Source organism: Colossoma macropomum, unplaced genomic scaffold, assembly GCF_904425465.1.
Source record: "Colossoma macropomum unplaced genomic scaffold, Colossoma_macropomum, whole genome shotgun sequence".
Taxonomy (NCBI): Eukaryota; Metazoa; Chordata; class Actinopteri; order Characiformes; family Serrasalmidae; genus Colossoma; species Colossoma macropomum.
The window spans coordinates 35522307-35543820 of record NW_023494799.1 but is presented as its reverse complement, the minus strand read 5'-3'; the positions used below and the strand labels follow the sequence as shown (position 1 = coordinate 35543820).

The following is a 21514-nucleotide window of genomic DNA, read 5'->3' as shown; positions in this document are numbered from 1 at the left end:
AATTTCACTCTAGAGATTACAGTGGCACCGCTGTAAAGTGAGTAAGCAACAGATTTAGCGAAGGTCACATTTTTCTTTTGTTCCAGAGTGTCCCTTTAATCTACGTATAATACCAGGGTGCTATCCCAAAGGTATGATGCACCAAAATATGACTAAGCAATTCATGGTTCAGTGCGAAACAGCAATTCCTTTAACACAATGGAATGAAAAGTGATAGCAAATGCATTAAGACTGTAGTAAGAATCGCATGTTTCAAATAAAACAACTTAAGACACACTGCAAAGCGTATGTTAAGTGTTTTGTAGTGGTTTGCATGGATAGTTTCAAGCATTGGAGTTGCTTTTGATTTTGTTCACTCACAAACATTTTTTCATCCAAACTCTCTTATCCCAATCTGTTACAAAACTCTTTACACAGGGCTGCTGGTTTATTCTGGTACAAGTGGGAAGACCCCAAAAATAATCTGTAGCGCTTCCAGCAGATTGCATGCAAAAACCGCACACATGCATTTTCAAATCGCTTAACTTGCTCAGATTCAAACACTCCCTGAGCCGTATTCAAGTTTGATGATAATTCATACAGTTGTATTACACATCTTGTTGGTTTTCTAAGTGAAAATAAATACACATTATTTGCATAGAACAAACTTCAATACAGTATTTTTTCTGCTAATTTTAGTGCACAATTTGGATCTATTTTATTGAACACAAAACATGAAATATAAGATGTGCCATAACTTTTGCACAGGCCACATTTTACATTTTATTTTTCCCCCCATTACATTAAATTCAGCAAATAAAGAAGGGCCTCTGACAAAACATAATTAGCATATGACTGTATATCTACATAACACAGGTTGTTTCCTTTTTTCCAGCAATTCTGCACACGACAGATCAGCAATTGCTTAGCCTTGTTTTAAGTATGATCATTCTGAGCAACACTCATTCTATCTTCATGAATAAGTGAACTTCACAAGTAGGGAGTCTCTCATGTCGAGAAGCTGCATGGATGCCATTTTTTCAAAATACTGACAGACTTATTGCAGAACGCAACCATTATTTTGACAACCTTTCTCATCCCTTTACGTTTCACACAAATATTTAATACAAGTTTTCAACCCTCAATCTTTATGTGCACATTCAAAAAGGAATAAAACATAAAAATTGTTCATCCTTAACAAAATGAAGCACTGTGCACAGCTATGACAGGTTGATTGTTATTTCATCGTTGTTGAGGAAAACCTGCCACCTAGTGGTTAATCGTGTTACTCAGGTCATTTTAACAGGACTTTTATGCTAAAATCCCTCAAGAAGGTCTGTTTGAATGACCAGCAGCAAGAAAAACATTTCAGATTCAAGCCTATAAACGGAATCAAATAAATGAAGCCCAATAGACTCAGAAATAAACAGAAATAAATTGTATGTGATTTAATGGCTTTTAGCTCCTAATCACAAAAACAGCACAGATGAAAAACAAGTCTCAGACTTGCAACAGAAGATTAGGTCTCATTTAAAGTCATAACAAAACTATAAAGTCTGTCCAAAATCACTGGTCTCACATATAAATCAGTTATACCCTGCATATTCAGTTGCTTGCTAGGTCCTCTCTTACTCAGGATACAACAGTGTGTCATCGTGACTGATGCTACACTGTCATACTGTATCATTTTGTGCGTATTACAGCGTTCAAAAGACGCATGTTGTGCGTACGGTAGCAGAATGCAAACTATTGCGTTTGCTATTAATGTTGTATGTCACCATTTTCTCTAAAAGATTTCCCTGATATTTCATACTTCTTTAAATAGCTTGTAATAATTTACTTGAAGTGCTTCAAAGGAATCATTGGAATATGATACTCTGGTGCAAGAGTTGACTAGCATAGTAGAGATCTGTGTGTAGTGAACAATAGCTGAGTCTACTTCTGCGGAACATCGGTGAATATTCGCAGTCCATGCATTCCTTTAATCTCTTCCTTGAGTGCCTGTCGAATGATAATAAAGACAGAGGATAGAACTTTATTAACCTGTTATGGGACCAAAAACCTTAAACAACATGTCTGACATGCAAAAAAAAACATACCAGTAAACCAAATGCAACAGTGTTGATAACTGTAAACTAATCAAAGAAATGTGTAAATAGAAAAATGTTAATTTTGTCCTTATATGTGCAAACAATACATCTTAGACAAGGCTTATAGTTAAATCTTTTTTCTTACAATGTGCCACATGCATCACATCACCTTTAAAATACCTGACCTCATAGACTCAATGTAATGACACTCTGAAGCTTCTGAAAGTACACTGGGCTGTTAAAAGCACTTCTAATACTTTAACAATCAAAGGCAGCCATTTTTAAAATGTCCATAGCACAGAAAACCAATATTTTCAGAAATAGAATAGTTCAATACGTTATGTAAACATTATTGAAGTTTCAAAACAAACTGTTGCACTCCCCACCCTACCCCCATAGTGCCCATCTAATGAATTTGGGCTAAAAAAAACAGCCCGTTTTAAATTCTTTGATTCTGTAATGTCACAAAACCCAAAGCGTTCACTCATATTCACCTATATAGGCTACTGCAGTTTAGCTCCGCCCATTTACACTGAAGTTATAAGCAGTGTTGGACTGATTCTGAGGCACAATACAGGGCTGGCAGGTGCAGTACCTAAAAACAGTCTTGTTTAATTCTAAGGGATAAAAAGCAGCTGGAGAATAATCATCAAAAAATGAATTTTGACTGTTTTTGGTTTACAAACCCCCAGAGGGGAAATAAATAAGTACAAGAAAAAACACTGGATATGGGCTCTTTAAAAAACGTCTTTAGGTGTTATGCTGTTAAACTTAAAGGGGAAAGATTAAGTTTCTCTAGAATTAAGTATTTCACAACAAACCTCTCTGAATGGCTCTGTCAAATATGCAAAAATTTTGAAAAATGGGTGGAATACCCCTTTAACCTTGTAAAAGGTCTTTCAACTCCGGATGTACCTGATTCACTAACTGGTGTTGCTGCACTGTTCTCTTCCCTCTGAACTCGTCTGACTCGATGTGTATTTCATACATTGCGCCGCAGCCTCCTGGACGAACAGATAAGAGACAGAGCTGAAGACAAACAGCCAAACACGTACTGCGGTCAGACGGTGCACCGAGAGCACCAGAACATTCTGGACATTAATCCTCGAAAAGCTCACCTGATATGTCCACAACCTTCAGCGAAGTCGCGAGCGGAAACTTCTCTTTCAGTACCTTTGCAATCCGGACTTCTCCGTCTGTTTGAGTGGAGAACCTCCTTAACGCGGTTCTGCACGGTAACGACAGCAGAGTCTGCGTGTGCATATAAACACGGGTGAGGGGCTGATTAGTATTGAACACCTCCATTCATAATATATATATATTTTGCTACTTTAACAGCAAGTCGTCGTACGAGGCTGAAGCTGGCTGTCTATTCGCCAGCTTCTTGTTCGAATTACCCCGTTCCACCTTAAATGGTGCAGCAGTTACATGCTGGCGCTTCTGGTTTTAGAGAACACCAGAACGTAACTGCGGCACCATTTAAGGTGGAACGGAAAATTCGAATAAATAGCTACGTTAACGTCTTTATCTGGGTCGAAACTGGAACCATATTCATAACAGACACGAGCTCTTCAGCCGGTCAGCAGTGGCTAACTCTGCTAGCCAGCTAACTAACTGATCGCTAAAACAACACTAGATCTGAATGTCATGCAGTCTAAAAGGCTTCAGATAGAAAGTTACTTTGCATCTCAGTAGACTGGAAAAGGACATCGTGGAACTGAATCGGTTTCAGTGATAAAAATCCTCCAAATTTCGCAGCCCCGTTTTAAAAGTCATGTCCTGCACTCGGAGGCGCAGGGATATTACGTAACCCCTCAACCCAAGTCCTCTTGGCTGTTTTTTGGCGCCCCCTGCCGAAGCTGAAGTTCACCACATAATATTAAACTGTGTTGTTATTATTTAAGGACCAATATAATTAAAAAACCGAAATTAAAGAGTTTGATGCAGTAAGTAAACATTGTTAAAGTTCACTGTCCAGCCTATACAGCTGATAAGGCATAACATTATGACCGCCTCCTTGTTTCTACACTCACTGTCCATTTTATCAGCTACACTTACTATATAGATGCACTTTGTAGTTCTACAATTACAGACTGTAGTCCATCTGTTTCTCTGGATACTTTGTTAGCCCCCTTTTACCCTGTTGTTCAGTGGTCAGGACCCCCATGGACCCTCACAGAGCAGGTTCTATTTGGGTGGTGGATCATTCTCAGCACTGCAGTAACACTGTGGTGGTGTGTTAGTGTGTGTTGCGCTGGTCTGAGTGGATCAGACACAGCAGTGGTACTGGAGTTTATATATATATATATATATATATATATATATATATATATATACACACATGGTTTACGTGGTTAAACATTATAAGTGGACCTCAGGGAAAAGAGGTATCATGTTAACAATATGTAGGATATGGACCCTTTAATACGAAGTGGTTTGAACAAGTAAAAATGTTATTAATCCTAGTAAAATGGAATATAACATGATAACATGTAAAAATTTGAATTGCACTAGTAGGAATTATACCTTATAACCCTATAATCAGAGGAGCAGTTTTGCTAGTATGAATTAAATTGTGGTAAATCAGTGTTTACAAGTAAAAATTACATTTTGTTTCATTGTTACATGTTTATATTAATTTATTACATATAAAAACTGACTTCAATTCTTACATATAGGGACATAAAGTTTTACTTTTACATGTAAGGCATGTACGACAAACTGAACTTCAAGATTTATTTATTTTTCTTACAAAAGATTTTGCATTTTGATTTTAAGGTATTGCTTCTGTTGTCCCGTCACTTTAAACAGTACTAAATCTACTCTCTTTCTCTCTCTCTCTCTCACACACACACACACACTCAAATAACAGTTGCATTCTTTCATTTATCAAACAGTGTATTACATTTAAACGTGTACAGCACATGAAAATTAGTAAATAATCATAATAGGGAATATAGGCTATTATGTAGAAGGAAAGAAGTTGCTTAATTCCATAATACATTTTCTGAGTTCAATCTTATTGGACAGATAAGTTAAAACATGGTCCTGGCCAGCTGACCTGCAGTCCTAAACCCTAAACTGCAAGGGCAGCTGTACCAGAGGTTCACCTTCAGTTAAAATCAGCCTAACAAATTAGCGTCCAGTTCATGGACGGAGACCAGGTTTTAACTTGATAAAATTGCACAGAATAAGATTTATACTGGACATGCATCAGTTTAGAATGTGGCATGGAATGTGAAAGGAATGCTGCAATGCAAAACAGCAAGTGACTGTTTAAAAAAGAAATAACAATCCTTTATAAATGTGAGGAGACTTTTATCAGGTAAGCCATTAAGATGTTTGAATCATAACAAAAGTAGAAACAATGCCAGTGGAGGGTTTGACAAAGCAGGAGGGCCAGAGAAGCCAAAAGTCAAGCTTGTCAGGTCAGTAGAATTTACAGAAGGCCACATGGAAAAGGATTCTGTTCCTAAATGGTTCTTGGCTTCAATGTACCTAAAAAAACCTCAATTGATATAAAACCGTTTAATCAGTTTAATCACTACCAAATATCACATTTACAAAAAGACTCACTTATTCAGTGGTTCATCCATGGCTTTGCTCCAAAGCATACGGTCACATTGATTTCTAAGAGTGTAGATATGAATCAAAGGAAAACTGTACCCTTGGGTGATGGGAAGGATCTCACTTTTGGGGAGAGAGACCACAGTTGCATTCAGGTTCACAGTGAATGTATCTGTAAACTTCACTAAACAAACCTGGACATCTACATTTAAATGACTGCGTTATACATTAAAAATATATGTCAAAACCAAAGAACGAAAAGTGACGGAAATACAGTAAAATAACAAAATGACAGATGATCAGTTTAATTCACTGATATACACTGATCAGGCATAACATTATGACCACCTCCTTGTTTCTACTATTTGGGTGGTGGGTCATTCTCAGCACTGCAGTAACACTGATGTAGTGGTGGTGTGTTAGTGTGTGTTGTGCTGGTACGAGTGGATCAGACACAGCAGTGCTGCTGGAGTTTTTAAACACCTCAGTGTCACTGCTGGACTGAGAATAGTCCACCAATCAAAAATATCCAGACAACAGCATCCTGTGACCACTGATGAAGGACTAGAGGATGACCAATACAAACTGTGCAGCAGCACATGAGCTATCGTCTCTGACTTTACATCTACAAGGTGGACTGACAAGGTGGGAGTGTCTAATAGAGTGGACAGTGAGTGGACACAGTGTTTAAAAACTCCAGCAGCACTGCTGTGTCTGATCCACTCGTACCAGCACAACACACACTAACACACCACCACTACATCAGTGTTACTGCAGTGCTGAGAATGATCCAACACCCAAATAGTACCTGCTCTGTTAGTGTCCATGGGGGTCCTGACCACTGAAGAACAGGGTAAAAGGGGGCTAACAAAGTATGCAGAGAAACAGATGGACTACAGTCTGTAACTGTAGAACTACAAAGTGCACCTATATAGTAAGTGGAGCTGATAAAATGGACAATGAGCGTAGAAACAAGGAGGTGGTCATAATGTTATGCCTGATTGGTGTATGAACTGGTCTGCAGTGTTTCTCTGCCCAGCACACAGCACACCTGCGAATGCTCACAGATAAGGGGTGACCATTTGAGGTCAGCCCTGTGGTTTCATGGTTGTAAACTTTAATAACAGTTTGTAGCTGTTCGTGCAAATCTGACGGACCATTTTGATCCATTTCTCTTTTAATATCTTGTCTCTCTTCAACAGCTCATTGCTCACTCTTCACACGCTCCACCAGCAGGTCCAGCATTTAATCGTTTTGTGGTATGAAGTAGCCGTGCATGTCTATGTGCAGCTCCGCGTTGACGTGTACTCGTGCCACTTCTTTGAAAGACTTTCCTTCGAGCACCAGAAGATAGTCAGACTCATCAGGAATGCAGTTTATGACTGAAGTCAGGATTACGCCTAAACACAAACAGCAGACAAATAAAGGCAAATAAAAACTGCTTTGCCCTGTAAATTAAACACGAATAGGAAACGCTCACGATTCTTAATAGCTCACCATCATCCTCTTCAGTTGCACCTGGCCTGGGAATGAACACAGGCTCGGAGGGAAAGCAGTTTTCTGCCGTCCAGTCAAGCCGCTGCTTCGTCTCAACATCCAGCTTGGTAATCTATGCAAAGATTTTATAGTATTACTACATTTAATATAACCTATCAAAACGGCACTATATCAATTTTTTGTTAACAAAAGATTAAGTAGCATTAGCCTTACTGAGTCAGTAGAGAAAAAAGGATGCCTTGGCTTTGGTTTAGATGGATTTGTTTGGAATTTTTTGGTCTCTCAGAGCCTAACAATGATTTCTGGGAACTAAAAAAGTATTACAGTAATACTCTGCAAATATTACAGTACTGTGCTTTCGTTGTTAAGTTTTGTATGGAAAAAAGTTCTTGAAACACCCAGTGGAAAATGAAAAACGACCAATCAGGAATTGTTTTTCTCCATGGTATCTAGACAGAGAGCTAAGCGAGCTCTCCTATTGGTTGGGACTATATAAACTGAAGAGAAGTCCAAACACATTAGATTAACTATCAGCATAATTACGAAGTGACAGAGAAATCTAGCAACCAAAAAACTAAAAGGTACAATATATGCTAATATGTCTGTCAGCTGCTTCAAGTAAAACATAAGATGTCATTTACAAGCTTATAATGTCTATAAAATATGATCATGCAAATTGACCAAATTTTGACATTTATGGCCCGAATTAAAGACCAACCTCTAACAGTTACAGTTTGCCACAGTATTTACTGACAACACACACTCGACCTCAAAAAATGGTCTGACTAAATGGGCTGAATTCCCAGGTTCCACAGGCCTAGCTAACAGTGCAGATGTGAATGATGTGCAGATGTGAATTAGAAAATCCTAGACTGGAAGCTGGTCTGGATTTGAAGACCATATACTATTACTACCAGAATCCTAGTCCAGGCAGGAATGCCACTGTCATACCAGTAAGAGTCCTTGGGCTAGAGGCCAAACCCCACAGTCATCTACTTTACGTCACTGTTTGAACATGCCAACCCCAGTTTTCCTGAATGATCCACTCATGACGCTATGAAAATGTTCTTCTGCAAGTTGCTTCCAATTATATATTTCCACCAGAGAGCTCTACACATTCAGAAATTTGTTTAGTGCAGCTTTAAAATAAATTGACTAAGGCATGTTGCTTAACATAAATGTTAGTAAAGGCTATTTTCCTCACCATTGTGGATTCAGCCTTCTCTGCAACCGTCAGATAAACATATCTGTGCTTCTGTCCATTGTAGTTGTAATTGATTCTGGGAAGTTCCACACCTGGTAAGGTCCAAACAGAATCAGATTACATTAAAAGAGGTACATAGTACAGAGTAGGATCAATTTGACTTAATTTAATGATAAATTACCTTCAGTGAGCACTTCTGGCTGGCAGAGAATTTTCCCTTCCTTTTCTTTTACAGCGCTTGCTTTTGTGTATTTTAACTTGACCAGGTCTTCTCCTGCCTCACCCTACAGAATGATACAAACATGTTACTGTTCATATTTTATTTTGAGGTTTCACATTACAGTACCAGGAGTACGATGATGAAAACCAAAGTACCTTGTCATTAAGTGGCAGCACAAATCGCTTGCACTTAGGTTTGCTAAAGGTTTTGCTGGGGCCAGATGTGTCTTGCTCTTTTAGCTTGTCGAGGTAGAACATGTCATACAGGCTGTTGTCATCATAGGCGATCACATCAAATATCACATGACCATCCTCTTCAAAAGCATTGACGTGATGGTATACCACCATTGATCCGGTGTAGTATTTCATGCCAACTTCTTTCTTTGTCTTTCGGTCAATGAGGTGAATCAGGGTCTATTGCAGAAATAAAAAAGGAATGAAATCCAACTTAGAAGAAAATCACTTGGCTCACATGCCACATTATATCGCTGTTGTCGGAAGAAAACCTCATATGTCCATTTTTGACGTTTTCCAGTTTTTGACATAATTTGAAAATAGCTGTTGCTCTTTACACTGTGTGTAAATTTCATGATGATTGGACTAAAAGAAATGACCCAAAATGACTTGGAAGTATTATAGTATTATAGTTATAATTCATTTTTACACAACTATTTTCCTCTCTTTATCTTATAGAATCAAACAGGTTGTTGCTATAACTTTAAGACTAATATTATCGCTGTTGCAAACCTTGTCATATGTTACATTTTTGCATAATTTAACAACTCCCATTACCCTTTACATTGTGTCACAATTTCATGATGAAAGGACCAGTAGAAATGCTTCAAAATAGTTTGGAAAGAAACTATTAGCTTCCAAGTTAGGCACAGCATCCTGTAAACCTCCTCCTGTAAAGTTCCCATATTAGACAAATCAGGTTTTGTTCCAAAAGTGACAATATATTTAAATAACCTCTGCTCTGATTGGCTGTCCTGTACTATGCCTCATTCAAAAAGCAGTGCAGACTGAAACGCCAAGCCTCAACTGTTGTAGACTGAAGAGGTGACATCACAAAGAGCAATGATCAACAACAAACATGGGCTCTTTAAATAACTATCCATTGAAAGGTTCTTTAGGGAACCAACGCAGGCTCATCCATGCATTTCTCCAATAAGTGGTGTTTGGCACCTTCATTTTTGAGAGTCGACACACAAATCAGATAATGCTTACTTCATCCTCGGGGTGGAATTTTAAACAGCTGGCCCAGTTGACCCCCCTCAGGTAGGCAGTGGCCATTTTGAGAATGTCCAGCTTTAAGGGCTGCTCAATAAAGATGAAGTAGTTCTCAGTCATGCCGAAGCTGTGGTAATAACTCGGGGTCAGGAGAGAGCGGCAGGGCAACGTGCAGATGGTCTCAACGTTCTTCAAGGCTGGAGACTCCTCAGAGGCACCTACAGAGATGGAGTATGGGTAATTTTCCTGCTTACAAGTTGCAAATAACAAGTTTCAGAATAATCATTTCTGAAAAATCTCAACAAAGTCAGTGAAACCTCCACTATGTACTTACTTTTCCCCACTGCAGGAACCTTGAATATCATGTATTTCGTCTTGCCCTTGTCTGCAATTGATGTCCCCATGTTGTAGGTGGTTCCCTCTTTATCGTAATGTGGGTGTGACGTAACAAGGTTCACTGCAAGGTATTTCTGGTAATCCACCTGGACAAAAAGAACGAACGCTCTTAAAACAATAGTCCGATATTATCCCTCAAAAACAGCTTTTGTTGATGTTTTACATGCATCTTTCTCAAGTAAGGTATGGCACCAAAATTAGACACCCCACAGATGTCAATGGAGCACAGATGGAGCAAAATTACTAATATATTAATATACAACTAAAATAACACAATAACACAATATTCTCCAACAATTGTGCTACTATTTCCAACCTTTTGTACAATGTGAAACACAACTGAAACTAGTACAATGCTAGAATGCCAGCTACCCAGCTAAATAATGTTTTTTAGGCCATAATTGACACATTTATACAATTTACATTAAAATGCTGATTTGTAATTTACAAACATTACAACCTACTGATTTGTAATTCACATTGATTAATAACAAAATTCTTTTTTTTCATTTTTTTGTGGCTAGATATGCTAAATATTTGCATCTGATGGGTTAATTCGCTTCATCCACCTGACCCTATTGCTGGTTACTGAACATAACCTATATAGAATTTGCTTATTTGATGCTTACAAAAGCAGAAATAGAGCACTGTATACAAGCAGAGCAATTCAAACAAAACCCTGATGCAGCATGAACTCTGCTCACGAGCAGGCGTGGCTGTAATTTAGCCGTAACTAACTTATCTATTATTCTAATTTAGGCTGATAGTAAAATCTGCCTTTGTGGATTCATTCATTGCTGGGTGGTAGTTACAGCGCGTCAGAATTAAGACATGAATGGAACTGTCCAACGAGAATGCAGATTTAACCACTGTCCATTACCAACACTTCACTTCCAATAACTTCACTCGTGTTCAGCAGGAATGGCAATGCTATCACAATAAGAGTCCAATATAATTCTACTGTTAAATGTTAGCTTACTTGATTTAACTGAACAATAAAAACTTATAGGCCCCTCCTTGTAGAAGACCACCTGGCTAGTTGCCCCCTGGTAATTTGGTTTGAGACTCCTGCTTTAGAGACATCGATTTCATACAATGTTCACCAACTTCATTTTTTAAAACTCTGGGCTATTCATTCAAAAAGGATGCAGCTTATAAAGAACATCTCTCACCTTGTCTTGTGTCTCCAGGGTCACAGGGTCAATTTTGCGAATGTAGTTGGTTTCAGATGTGGCATAGTAGTCATTTCCATATTTTATTATATTGCCAGCACAGTTGTCTGTAAAGTCTGGAACCGTGTGGTTGAGAAAGGTGATCACTCTGGAATTAAAAAAGATTATGGGTTTATTAGAACTGCCTCAGTCCCGGAGCACTTTGCACTTACAAAATAATTGGACTAGATGACTTACTTGGAAAATATGTTTTTAGATGGATGTGGATAAGCCATGGTCCCCATCTCGGACACAACTATTCTGTTGGCCTGCATGTTGCTGTTGTAAGTGTCACCTCTGAGATATTTGCTTCTATAGGTAACCTCGCCTGCAAGGTATAAAATGTCATTTGAATATGTTCCCTCATAGCAATCCAAAATAATGTAAAGACAATGGCTCTATATGGAATCATAAACACTAACAGAACCCTTTGCATGCTTAAAGGATTCTTTAAATCACACAATGGTTCTTCAGACTGATGGAGAATGTGTTGCATATGATTCTATATAGAACCCTTTTGAAAATGATTCTGTATAGCACTGAAAAGGGTTCTGCTATTGTTATGATGTCAAGCTTGCAACAACAGAAGAACCCTTTTCGGTGCTATATAGAACCCCTCTATCAATCTAAAAACCCATTTCATGATGCAAAGAATCTTTTAAGCATGCAAATGGTTCTATTAGTGTTCATGGTTCCATATAGAAACATTGTCTTTACTAAAGAACCCCTGAAGAGCCATGTTTTTATGGTGTATAGTCTTATTATTCTGTTATGAGGCAGTTATAAATAATTTGTCCGTTATGAATCTTTCATATTCATTAACTACTATGAAACATGTATTCATGTAGGTATGAGAGTGGAAACCTGAAGCATTGGTTTAATAGGTTAACCAGTTAAGCCCCAACCAAACAAGATTCTGTATAGAAATGGAATAAAAGGAAAATAAAACCGACCTAACTTTAAAATAGGGCCCACTTATTGAGTCTTCAGATCAGAAGAATTAACACTAAACCATCTAGTTGACCATGAAAAGACATGTGAAAGGATCATTACCATGCTTGATTGTGAAGCTGTGCATGAGCGCCATTCCATCAAACCAGTGGTTGTAAGAAGTCTCTCCAACCGAGAAGAGACCAGGGCCATTTCGCACAAGAGTCCCCTGAAGCCACTCAGGAAGAGAACCTGCAGAAATATCAGAAAATTCAATATTTTATGAATTTACTTAATTCAAAACTGAAGATCATTTCCACAATAATTAATCCATTAATACACATTAATCAAAATATTTTACCACAACTATTGCACAATTCTTACACTGTAAAAATGTAAAGTCAGGTCAACTTGAAATGTTAAGTCAGTGTTTTGCAAAGCTTTTTTTTTTTCTCAACTTAGTTTACCCAAAAAAAAGTTCTCTTAACAAACCTGCATGTTTAGTTCTGCTTCTTAGGTCAGGTCAACAAAACAGTTCAAACTGAGTGAACTCCAGTGATGCCTCAGCTCCCTCACACAACCACAAATTATTAGTTGTTTACATATTTTTCCCCTTATGTCATACATATGGAGAGATATAAGGCTAATGTCAGTAAATAGTAATGCAAGTCTATGTCACCCAAAATCCTTTACTAATATTAGCCTAATAGCTGAAATGCGAAGCCAACTTTACGCACCAAACATGTCTTGGCCCTTGACTAAATTTGTGGTGAGGAGAAAACTGTAATTCTGTGAAAATTCTTTTAATTCCATACTGAAATTATATATGGCAATATATAGATTTCAAATATGTGACATATGTCAGCATATATGGATTTCCCTCATATCCAACTTATGTCAGTCACATATGGTCATATATGTGACCTATATGGCAACTTATTTGAACTTTTTTGTGGGACATATATTTCAGTCATATATCGCCATATATAAACATATATGTGTAACACACTTGTTTAATATATGATGGAAAGCATTAATCATATATGGATGGCCTATAGGACCCATATATACTAGCTTCATGTTATATAAGGTTTTTTATTGCATAAAGTTTGCTGGTGTATTTCATTTAGATTTTTTGTTTTTAAAAAAGTCTTTGGTGTTTGTATCAGACGTATGTGTATGGTCCATATATTGTGCATATATACATGTATATATCGCTGTTGTTGGAAGAAAAACTTGTATCTTCAAAATGGTAACTTTACAGGCGATGGAAAAAACCTACTTTACTTTTAGTGTACGTCAATGGAACCAGACTTTCTTCAAAGTCATTTTTGGCCGTTTCTTTTAGTCCACTCATCATGAAATTTACACACGATGTAAAGGGCAACAGGCATTTTCATATTAAGTCAAAAACTGAAAAACGACAAAAATGAAGATACATGGTTTTCTGAATGAATATTTGAATATATGAACATTTGAAATGCATGCCTGACCCTGTGATATATGTGCATGTATGGCCATATATCAGATTTCACATATCAGTTTGAGCTGAATTGCCATGTTTGCAACTTCTTTGTAAATAAACTTATTACTATTGTTCTTATCCTTCCTTTTTCATTAATAGTCCACTTTGAGGAAAGCAGACCATATACTAAACAAACCTAGAGGCAGGGACAGCACTCAGTGGATCAATGCCAAAGGTCAACATTCTGGATGTTTTAAACAAGCATTTACAGTACAGACGTGTACGAGTCCTCTCTTACCTTCCACCTCTGCTTGTATAGGCTCGGGGTGCTCGCTCCTGTTTTTCCCATAATCGTAACCCATCTTTCTCTTCGTTGGCTACACGTCCAGTAACTTCGCCGCTAAACTCAGTCCAGTAAGTTCGTCCTCTCCGTTAAATCGCCTACACCGAACGGGCACCGTGTTCTGGTTATATGAGTTCAAATGTGGCTCCGCCCCTCACTACAGTATTTCCCCCTACCCGTATTCCGTCAAGCCCCGCCTCCTGCGTCACGATTGGCTCAAAGTATCGCCTCTCCTGCACAACGATTCGCTAGCAGACTTGATGAGCAAGCTCGCGAGATGTTCGTGAATGTGAACTAAGAGCCGTTCGTAGCGCAGGAGGCGGGGCTTGACGGAATACAGGTGGGAAAAATAACGTGAGTTTCATTACGGGGAGAACTTGTCTTATCTCAGGGCCTTATTGCTGTGGTTTGATCTCATTGGAGCTGACTCACAGATTTTCTTGAACTTTAACGTTTTTCAGTGTTGAGATATTGTACTGTCGATTTTTTGTGACCAATCCAAGGGTTTTTGCCAACTGGGCAGCTTCTCAGAACATCAGGTTGGAATCCAATGCAGAGTCTTGGATCTAATGTAGAGAACTCTGTGCATAAAAATGCCTTATAGCACACAAGCTGGTACTGTTAGGGCTTGAAGGAAGACTGCTGGTTCTTAGTTTTCAATTTTAGTGGTTCAAGTCTGGGATTGCTTTTATAAAACCCCTGCTCTCCTGGTTCTCTTTGAAAGGGGATGCTTATTCAAACCCCGTCATCTGAATCTCAGGTGGGGGTGGTGGAGCTCTGGCACCATTTCGTCAATTGAGAATATGCAAAGAAGGGCAGAGCCAGACCACCACCTCCCCCCACCTGGGATTCAGATAAGGGGAACTGAATGTACAGCAGAATGTACTCTCTCTCTCTGTCTCTCTGTCTCTCTCTCTCTCTCTCTCTGTATGTATATATATCGCTGCTGTCGAAAGAAAACTTTGTATCTCTATTTTTGATGTTTTTCAGTTTTTGACATAATTAGAAAATGCCTGTTGGCCTTTACATTGTGTGTACATTTCATGATGAATGGACTAAAAGAAACGACCCAAAATGACTTTGAAAAAAGTGTGGTTCCATTGACTTACATTTGGTAAAGTTTCGGTAGCGTTATTTTTGTACTGGTAGTGAAAAAATGAAACGTTCCAACATTTATTTTAATAAAATAAACATAATGAAGGTATAGGGTCACTCAAAAGTCCAAGTCAGTAAAAGTCTGAATGCGTTAATTAGACTTTGAACCAATTCAGTAGAATGATTCATATATATATATATATATATATATATATATATATATATATATATATGTACACCGATCAGGCATAACATTATGACCACCTCCTTGTTTCTACACTCATTGTCCATTTTATCAGCTCCACTTACCATATAGGTGCACGAATGATCCACCACCCAAATAGTACCTGCTCTGTGAGGGTTCATGGGGGTCCTGACCACTGAAGAACAGGGTAAAAAGGGGCTAACAAAGTATGTAGAGAACACACACACACACACATATATATATATATATGTGTGTGTGTGTAATAAATCGTTGACTTTTGTTCCACAAATGAGGTAAGTAAATGAAATGTAGTTAACTATAACTGCATCATTTTTCCCCATTCGGGCCATGTCGTTTCTTACACCACACTCAAATTACATTTTCTGTATTATTTGTTTGTTTTGTTTACATTTCATGTTTGTTTACTTGATATATTACCTGTTAAATTCATCTGATCCTGCCAAATTGCCTTTTAACGTTCTCGCATTTCTGCAAATGTTAGATATAGCTACAATAAAGGCTTGTGTGGCCTTTACCATCATAATCCTTAAGAAACTGCGGAAAATATCTCTTAATTATTTACATTTACAGAGACAGTCCTGAGGCATTTGCTGTTTTAAAGGGTTCTTTGAACAGCTCGTGCACAAGGGATATTCCACTGGGACTTTCGGCGTCAGTTAGTCACAGAGAGCGTGCAAAATCTGCCCTCATTTCTTGAACAACAGCAGGGATACAATTCAAGGGGACGTTCCTATCAGAACATTTCGGAACAGATGTGTTTGTTGTTGTGTGTTTTGAAGAAACTTGTGAGAAAATAATAAACTTAAGTGACTTTAGCATCTTTATTACTACAATATAGTTGATTACTGCAAACAAGCTGTGTGCATTTTGATGGTATCCAGTTGCCTAGTTTTCTTTCCTGTACAGTATCACAGGAGTATATCTTAATGAGAGATAAGATAGATTATCTGCTTGGCACTGGAATCCTCTGGATTTAGAGCTATATACAACCTCATTCTATTGCAGACTGGAACAAGATTACTGTTTTATTGGTTTATTGTAATAGTTTATTACTGGAATAGACAGTTATGATGCCTCCATATTTTGATTTGGCAAAAACAACTGTTTTTTTTCTTAATCAACACGTTTATTTATCTGCTTCCATGCCTTTCAGCTCAGCATGAAGCTTCTGTTTCTGCTTTGGAGAGCTTCATTTCTCACAGGCCGCTTTTCGAGCCCAGCACATGCATGTACAGAGTGCATGTGACCAAGTCTTAGTCAATAGAACAAAGTGCAGAGGCTGAGCTTTCAAGACAGATCAACCCACCTTGTCAAGGTCCAGTGAAGGAAGATGATTTATAGATGCGTCTCAGTCTGGACACTCCGGCTGCTGAAATCAGATTTTATAGTGTCTTTTGTGATCTGATCACTTGCAAATAACAGCGCGGACAGTCGTTTCAAAAGATCTGATTTGAGAAACAAACTTGATTTGTCTGCAGTCCGGACGTAGCCGTAAACTCTCTCGGTCAGCATCTCGTCCAACCCTGGATGAATTTGCTAGCAGAGAACTCGGTGATCGTGTTTTCTGCTGTAATAAGTGCACATTTTTTGCATTATATTGAAAAATGCAGCACTTTATGAAACCCTTAAAAAAAGAACTATAATAATATTATAAAATACTATTGTGGCGTCTGCCACAGGCTCCACCTGGCCATGAGGCACTTAGTGAATGTGGCCATGCAAAGTGTCTCTCGGAGCGTAGCATATTTCCAATTAAAAAGGTCAGTTTGTTGTGCCTGCTACTGCTGCTGTCCCGAGGAGGGTGGATTGTAGTATGTTTGAAGTGTCTACCCTCCTCGAAATTAAAAAATCAGGTAAATTTAATAACAATTTAGAAATATATATTGCAGTTTCTCCTTTGTCCGTTAAGAGTGAGGGCACTGTAGTTTTGATCACGATGTGTATTTCACAAGAAATTAAGGGAAGAAAGTCAAATATCTAGTGAATGTCCATATAAAACCAACTTTACCACACTATCCGTAACACAAATGGATGCTATTTTTAGCAGAAGGAATTTCCAATAAAGTAAAGACATTTGAAATAATATTCAGAACTTCTTTCCTTTGTTTTTTGTTTATTTTGAAGAACTGTTTGTAAAAAAAACAACGAAACACTTGAACTGTAAGTTTGTTAATAACATCAGGCTGCCGACTGTACTTGCCTTCGGCATGTACCTGTGACCGAATAACAGCTGTGACTTATTCGCAATGGCACTTGTGTTCTATAGCTTAAATAATAGTCTTGCCTTCCTGTAGTTCTGTCTTAGAGTAATCTGTTATAGTGTGTAGTATCGTCTCGTAAATTACAGTAATTGTCTAAATTTACTATTACTCTCATAGGAATGTAGACATTTCACTATTGATCTTTTTCATAAGGATATAAGGCCTCAGTTAGTCTCTTCCAAGAGCTTTTCAACCTTCAGGGATAAATATTGTAGCTATTTTCTATTCATTTCACAGAATTGCTTTCATTTTGTTTCCTCAACTCAACTTTGTACCAGTCTTTGCTGTAAATGTGCCTTTTGCTATGGAAATCTGCTCTGATCCCTCTTTTTCCACTCTAAACTTTGCAGCATTATTATTATCATGTTTGCTTTTTATCATTATTTATCTATCAAGGCTAAACACAACACATGAAACATGATTGTACACAGTGGTAGTCTTTTATGAGTCATTTTTAAACTTTATGATCGTAAAGGTTTTAAAGGCCATCTAAGTCATAAAAGTTATGCTGTAAAACAGATGCTTTTATCTGTACTCTGAGTTTTATTCCTGCAGAGGAAACAAGAAGAAACTTACATGTAAAAATGCTTTTATTTTCACTCAGAAACAGCCTGAATTTCAATTAAAGCATGACGTACAGTGGAATCACACGGCTCATCCAATTTTAGATTCACAGAGACGCCATAATCAGTTATAAAGAGTGAACATTGCTCTCAGCCTTCATTCAGTGTACTGTTCAAAGGTCTCTTTACATAACAGCCTTAATTCACTGATAGTAAACACTGGACTGATTAGCTTTCTCTAAATATGGCAAGGTGTAAAAGTCTATTATATTCTCAGAAATAAGTTATTAATTCACACCCAGTACAGTGGCATGATAATACCCTTGTACTAATTCCATAAGTAGAACACTGAGCAAGTTATACAACAGTGAACAGATGTATAAATGGAGCTCAGAGAGAGATCAGTGATGGTCAGTGCCCCACTGTCAGAGGTAGCGGGCTGGAGGTGATGGAGATCTGGATGCTTGTCCTCCATTTCGGTGAGTAGAACTGCTGCGGTAAGATCTTGGTCCTTCCATCCTATTTGTCAGGTTTACTCATTTTACTGTACAACAATAATATAAATGCATGAGTGCATTTTCTGACAACTTTGAAGTGGTAAATGTATATATTTGTATGAATTACATACAAACTGGTAAAGCTACTTTGTATGATGGGATGCATATTACTCAGTTTCATATCGTCGCTGTCCAATGAAAAACACGTATCTCCATTTTTTACGATTTTTACTTTTCTGCATCGTTTGAGCTCAGCAGCTGTCCTTTACATTGTGTTTTATGAAGATTGGACCAATAAAAATGCTTCAAAATTGCTTGGAATAAAATCTCTTTCCATTAACTCACATTGAAAGTAAAGAAAGTTTTTGCCCTCTCCTATAAAGTTACTATTTCGGAGATACATGTTTTTCTTTGGACAGCAACAAAATATGATGAACTGTGTTTTTGAGTTTTCTAGGTAAGTTTTCACCTCATCATCAGATATTAAACAATCTATTTTCTGTCATATTTCAAGGAAAAAATTAAAATGATTTTAATGTGATCGCTTGCAGGAGCAGTTCAAGCTTTGTTTTGCCTTCTATGATGTCCCGTAATAGAATCAAAAGTACAATCAACTAATATAATCAACCCTTGGTCATTATATTATTCACATCTCTGAGGATCAGATTGCATTTTGCCTCATGTTTCTTCTCATTAAAGAACATTTCTAATGTAATAAAAGCTTTAAGCTTGTAGTTGTCCCAGCACACCAGATTGCTTCCGATTTTTAAGAATAAATAACCTGCAATGATGAAAACAGATGCTTAACATCAGTGAATATGAAAACATCTGAACACCTGATTCTTGTCAACCTGAAGACCACCCCACATTAATCTCAAGTGGTCAGTTGATGATCCTGTGAATACGGGCCTACACTTCATCCTGCAACATTAGGATGTCAGAATGGGTGTCTGGATATTTTTGGACCCACAGTGTAGATCAGTAAGATCAATGTAACTGTTAGTGTTATTTTCAGCGAGAAAAGAATCATACAGCATCATAAAATTCAGAATCTTAAAAATTAATCAACATTAAAAAGTGTTATTTTACAAATTTACTTCACAAAATTTGTGCTGGCATGAAAATGCATTATCGTCATTCCAGATAATTTAATTACCAAGACTGGACACAATTTAACCCAATATACATAATCACAATAGGTAGTCACACAATCAGAGATTTATAAAATAGTGGCGCAGTCCTGCAATCTGCTACCTTTTTATATACAAGTTTAAGCCATGCATGATTACGACATTGTAAACGAAAAAGGCTGCAAGTGCAGAACATGCAGTGCATAAGGTCCTCAGGTCAAAGTTTGCCCTGAGAATCCTGTTAAATTAAAATTGCACAAATAATGTTAGGGAAGAAATGCTTGTATTTTCCTGTAATATGTGGTTTTAACTATCTTGAATATAACGTAGCTTGACCAAAGCTAACTTTAACATTTTCCCCAATTTTACATGTAGAGGCAGTTTTGTTATTACTTATATTATTAACATTATTAATATTAACACATTAAAACTATAAGCTTCACAGGAAAAGAATATCATGGCATGTGATAAGCTTGTACCAGCATCATTATGCTATACTCCTGACTCAGCCCAGAAGAAGGTCACTGAGTTGAATCAGGAGCGCTAAATTGGAAAAAGCACAAAAATGTCCATAGTGTGGAGTCGCCAGGACTGGCACTGGGATCCCCTGTTCTGGCTGTTCACACTGACCACTTAAGAACTGTTCATTACGTTGCTGGTGTAATGTATTATCCTGCTATCTTTAACAGGTTACTTGGTGCTTGTAGTATGATATGCTGGCATTACAGTTTATATATAATTTACACAGCTGATCTACTCCAGTGTACACAGATGAGCCAAAACATTATGACTGCTCACAGAGGACGCGAATAATGTTGACTGTCTCACCAACAATGGCACATGTCAAGGTCTGGGACATATTGGGCTATGTTCACATTACAAGCCTCAAAGCTCAAATCCGATTTTTTGCTCTCTCTGACAATCTGGTTCACACCCGTTTAGGTAAGTGATTCAAATCTGTCATTAATGTGAATGGACCAGCGTCCTGAAATGACCCGCATGCGCACATCCTACTCAGTAACATCACATGAATGAATCACATGCGTCACGTGCATCATCAGCAAACAAACTAACGAGCAGAACGAGCCTTGGCTCTGAAGATAATTAACTCTGATCAGCTCTCAGCTTCATTATTAGAGCGAGACGAAGGTGAAAAAGGTGAGATGTGTTGCTTTTCCACCGTTTACAGACTTTAACTTCTGTTCGGCACTGCTGCCATGGCAAAGCTGTATGATGGCGCACGTGCATTGGAAAAAAAGCACATAAATTCTGACCTGAGCTTCACATTAAGGTCGCATGGCCACAAATTGGATTTGTATCCGATCTAGGACCACATATGAAAGTAGCTCAGGTGGGGCTTGAACAGATCAGATTTGCGTGTCCACACAGCTCTGAAAACATCAGATCTGAGTCACATTAGGTAAAAAATCGGATTTGTGCCACTTCAACCTGGTAATGTGAATGTAGCCTTAGATGCAATGGTAATGGAACAGTCAGTTCTTGTAGTTAGTAATGTTTGATTAGTTTGATTTGTGGGTCAGAGCATCTCTGAAATGGAAAGGCTTGTGAGGTCCTCCTGGTCAGCAGTGGTGAGTACCTACCGACTGTGAT

The 21514-nt window shown here is 37.9% G+C and overlaps 2 protein-coding genes across 2 annotated transcripts; both read right to left on the bottom strand.

Moving 5' to 3' along the window:
* Window positions 1-1402: 1402 nt before the first annotated feature.
* On the bottom strand, window positions 1403-3896 carry bola3 (bolA family member 3). The gene is made up of 4 exons (XM_036587312.1): window positions 3750-3896; window positions 3188-3320; window positions 2985-3073; window positions 1403-1980 (listed from the first exon to the last, which is right to left on the bottom strand). The coding sequence occupies exons 1-4, from the start codon at window positions 3777-3779 to the stop codon at window positions 1915-1917; spliced, it is 318 nt and encodes a 105-aa protein (XP_036443205.1). The 5' UTR covers window positions 3780-3896; the 3' UTR covers window positions 1403-1914.
* A 2652-nt stretch (window positions 3897-6548) lies between these two features.
* bco1 (beta-carotene oxygenase 1) lies at window positions 6549-14268 on the bottom strand. Its single transcript, XM_036587106.1, has 11 exons — window positions 14087-14268; window positions 12447-12575; window positions 11592-11721; window positions 11355-11502; window positions 10121-10268; window positions 9784-10004; window positions 8713-8970; window positions 8519-8621; window positions 8338-8429; window positions 7134-7245; window positions 6549-7036 (listed from the first exon to the last, which is right to left on the bottom strand). The coding sequence occupies exons 1-11, from the start codon at window positions 14148-14150 to the stop codon at window positions 6882-6884; spliced, it is 1560 nt and encodes a 519-aa protein (XP_036442999.1). The 5' UTR covers window positions 14151-14268; the 3' UTR covers window positions 6549-6881.
* Window positions 14269-21514: the final 7246 nt, after the last annotated feature.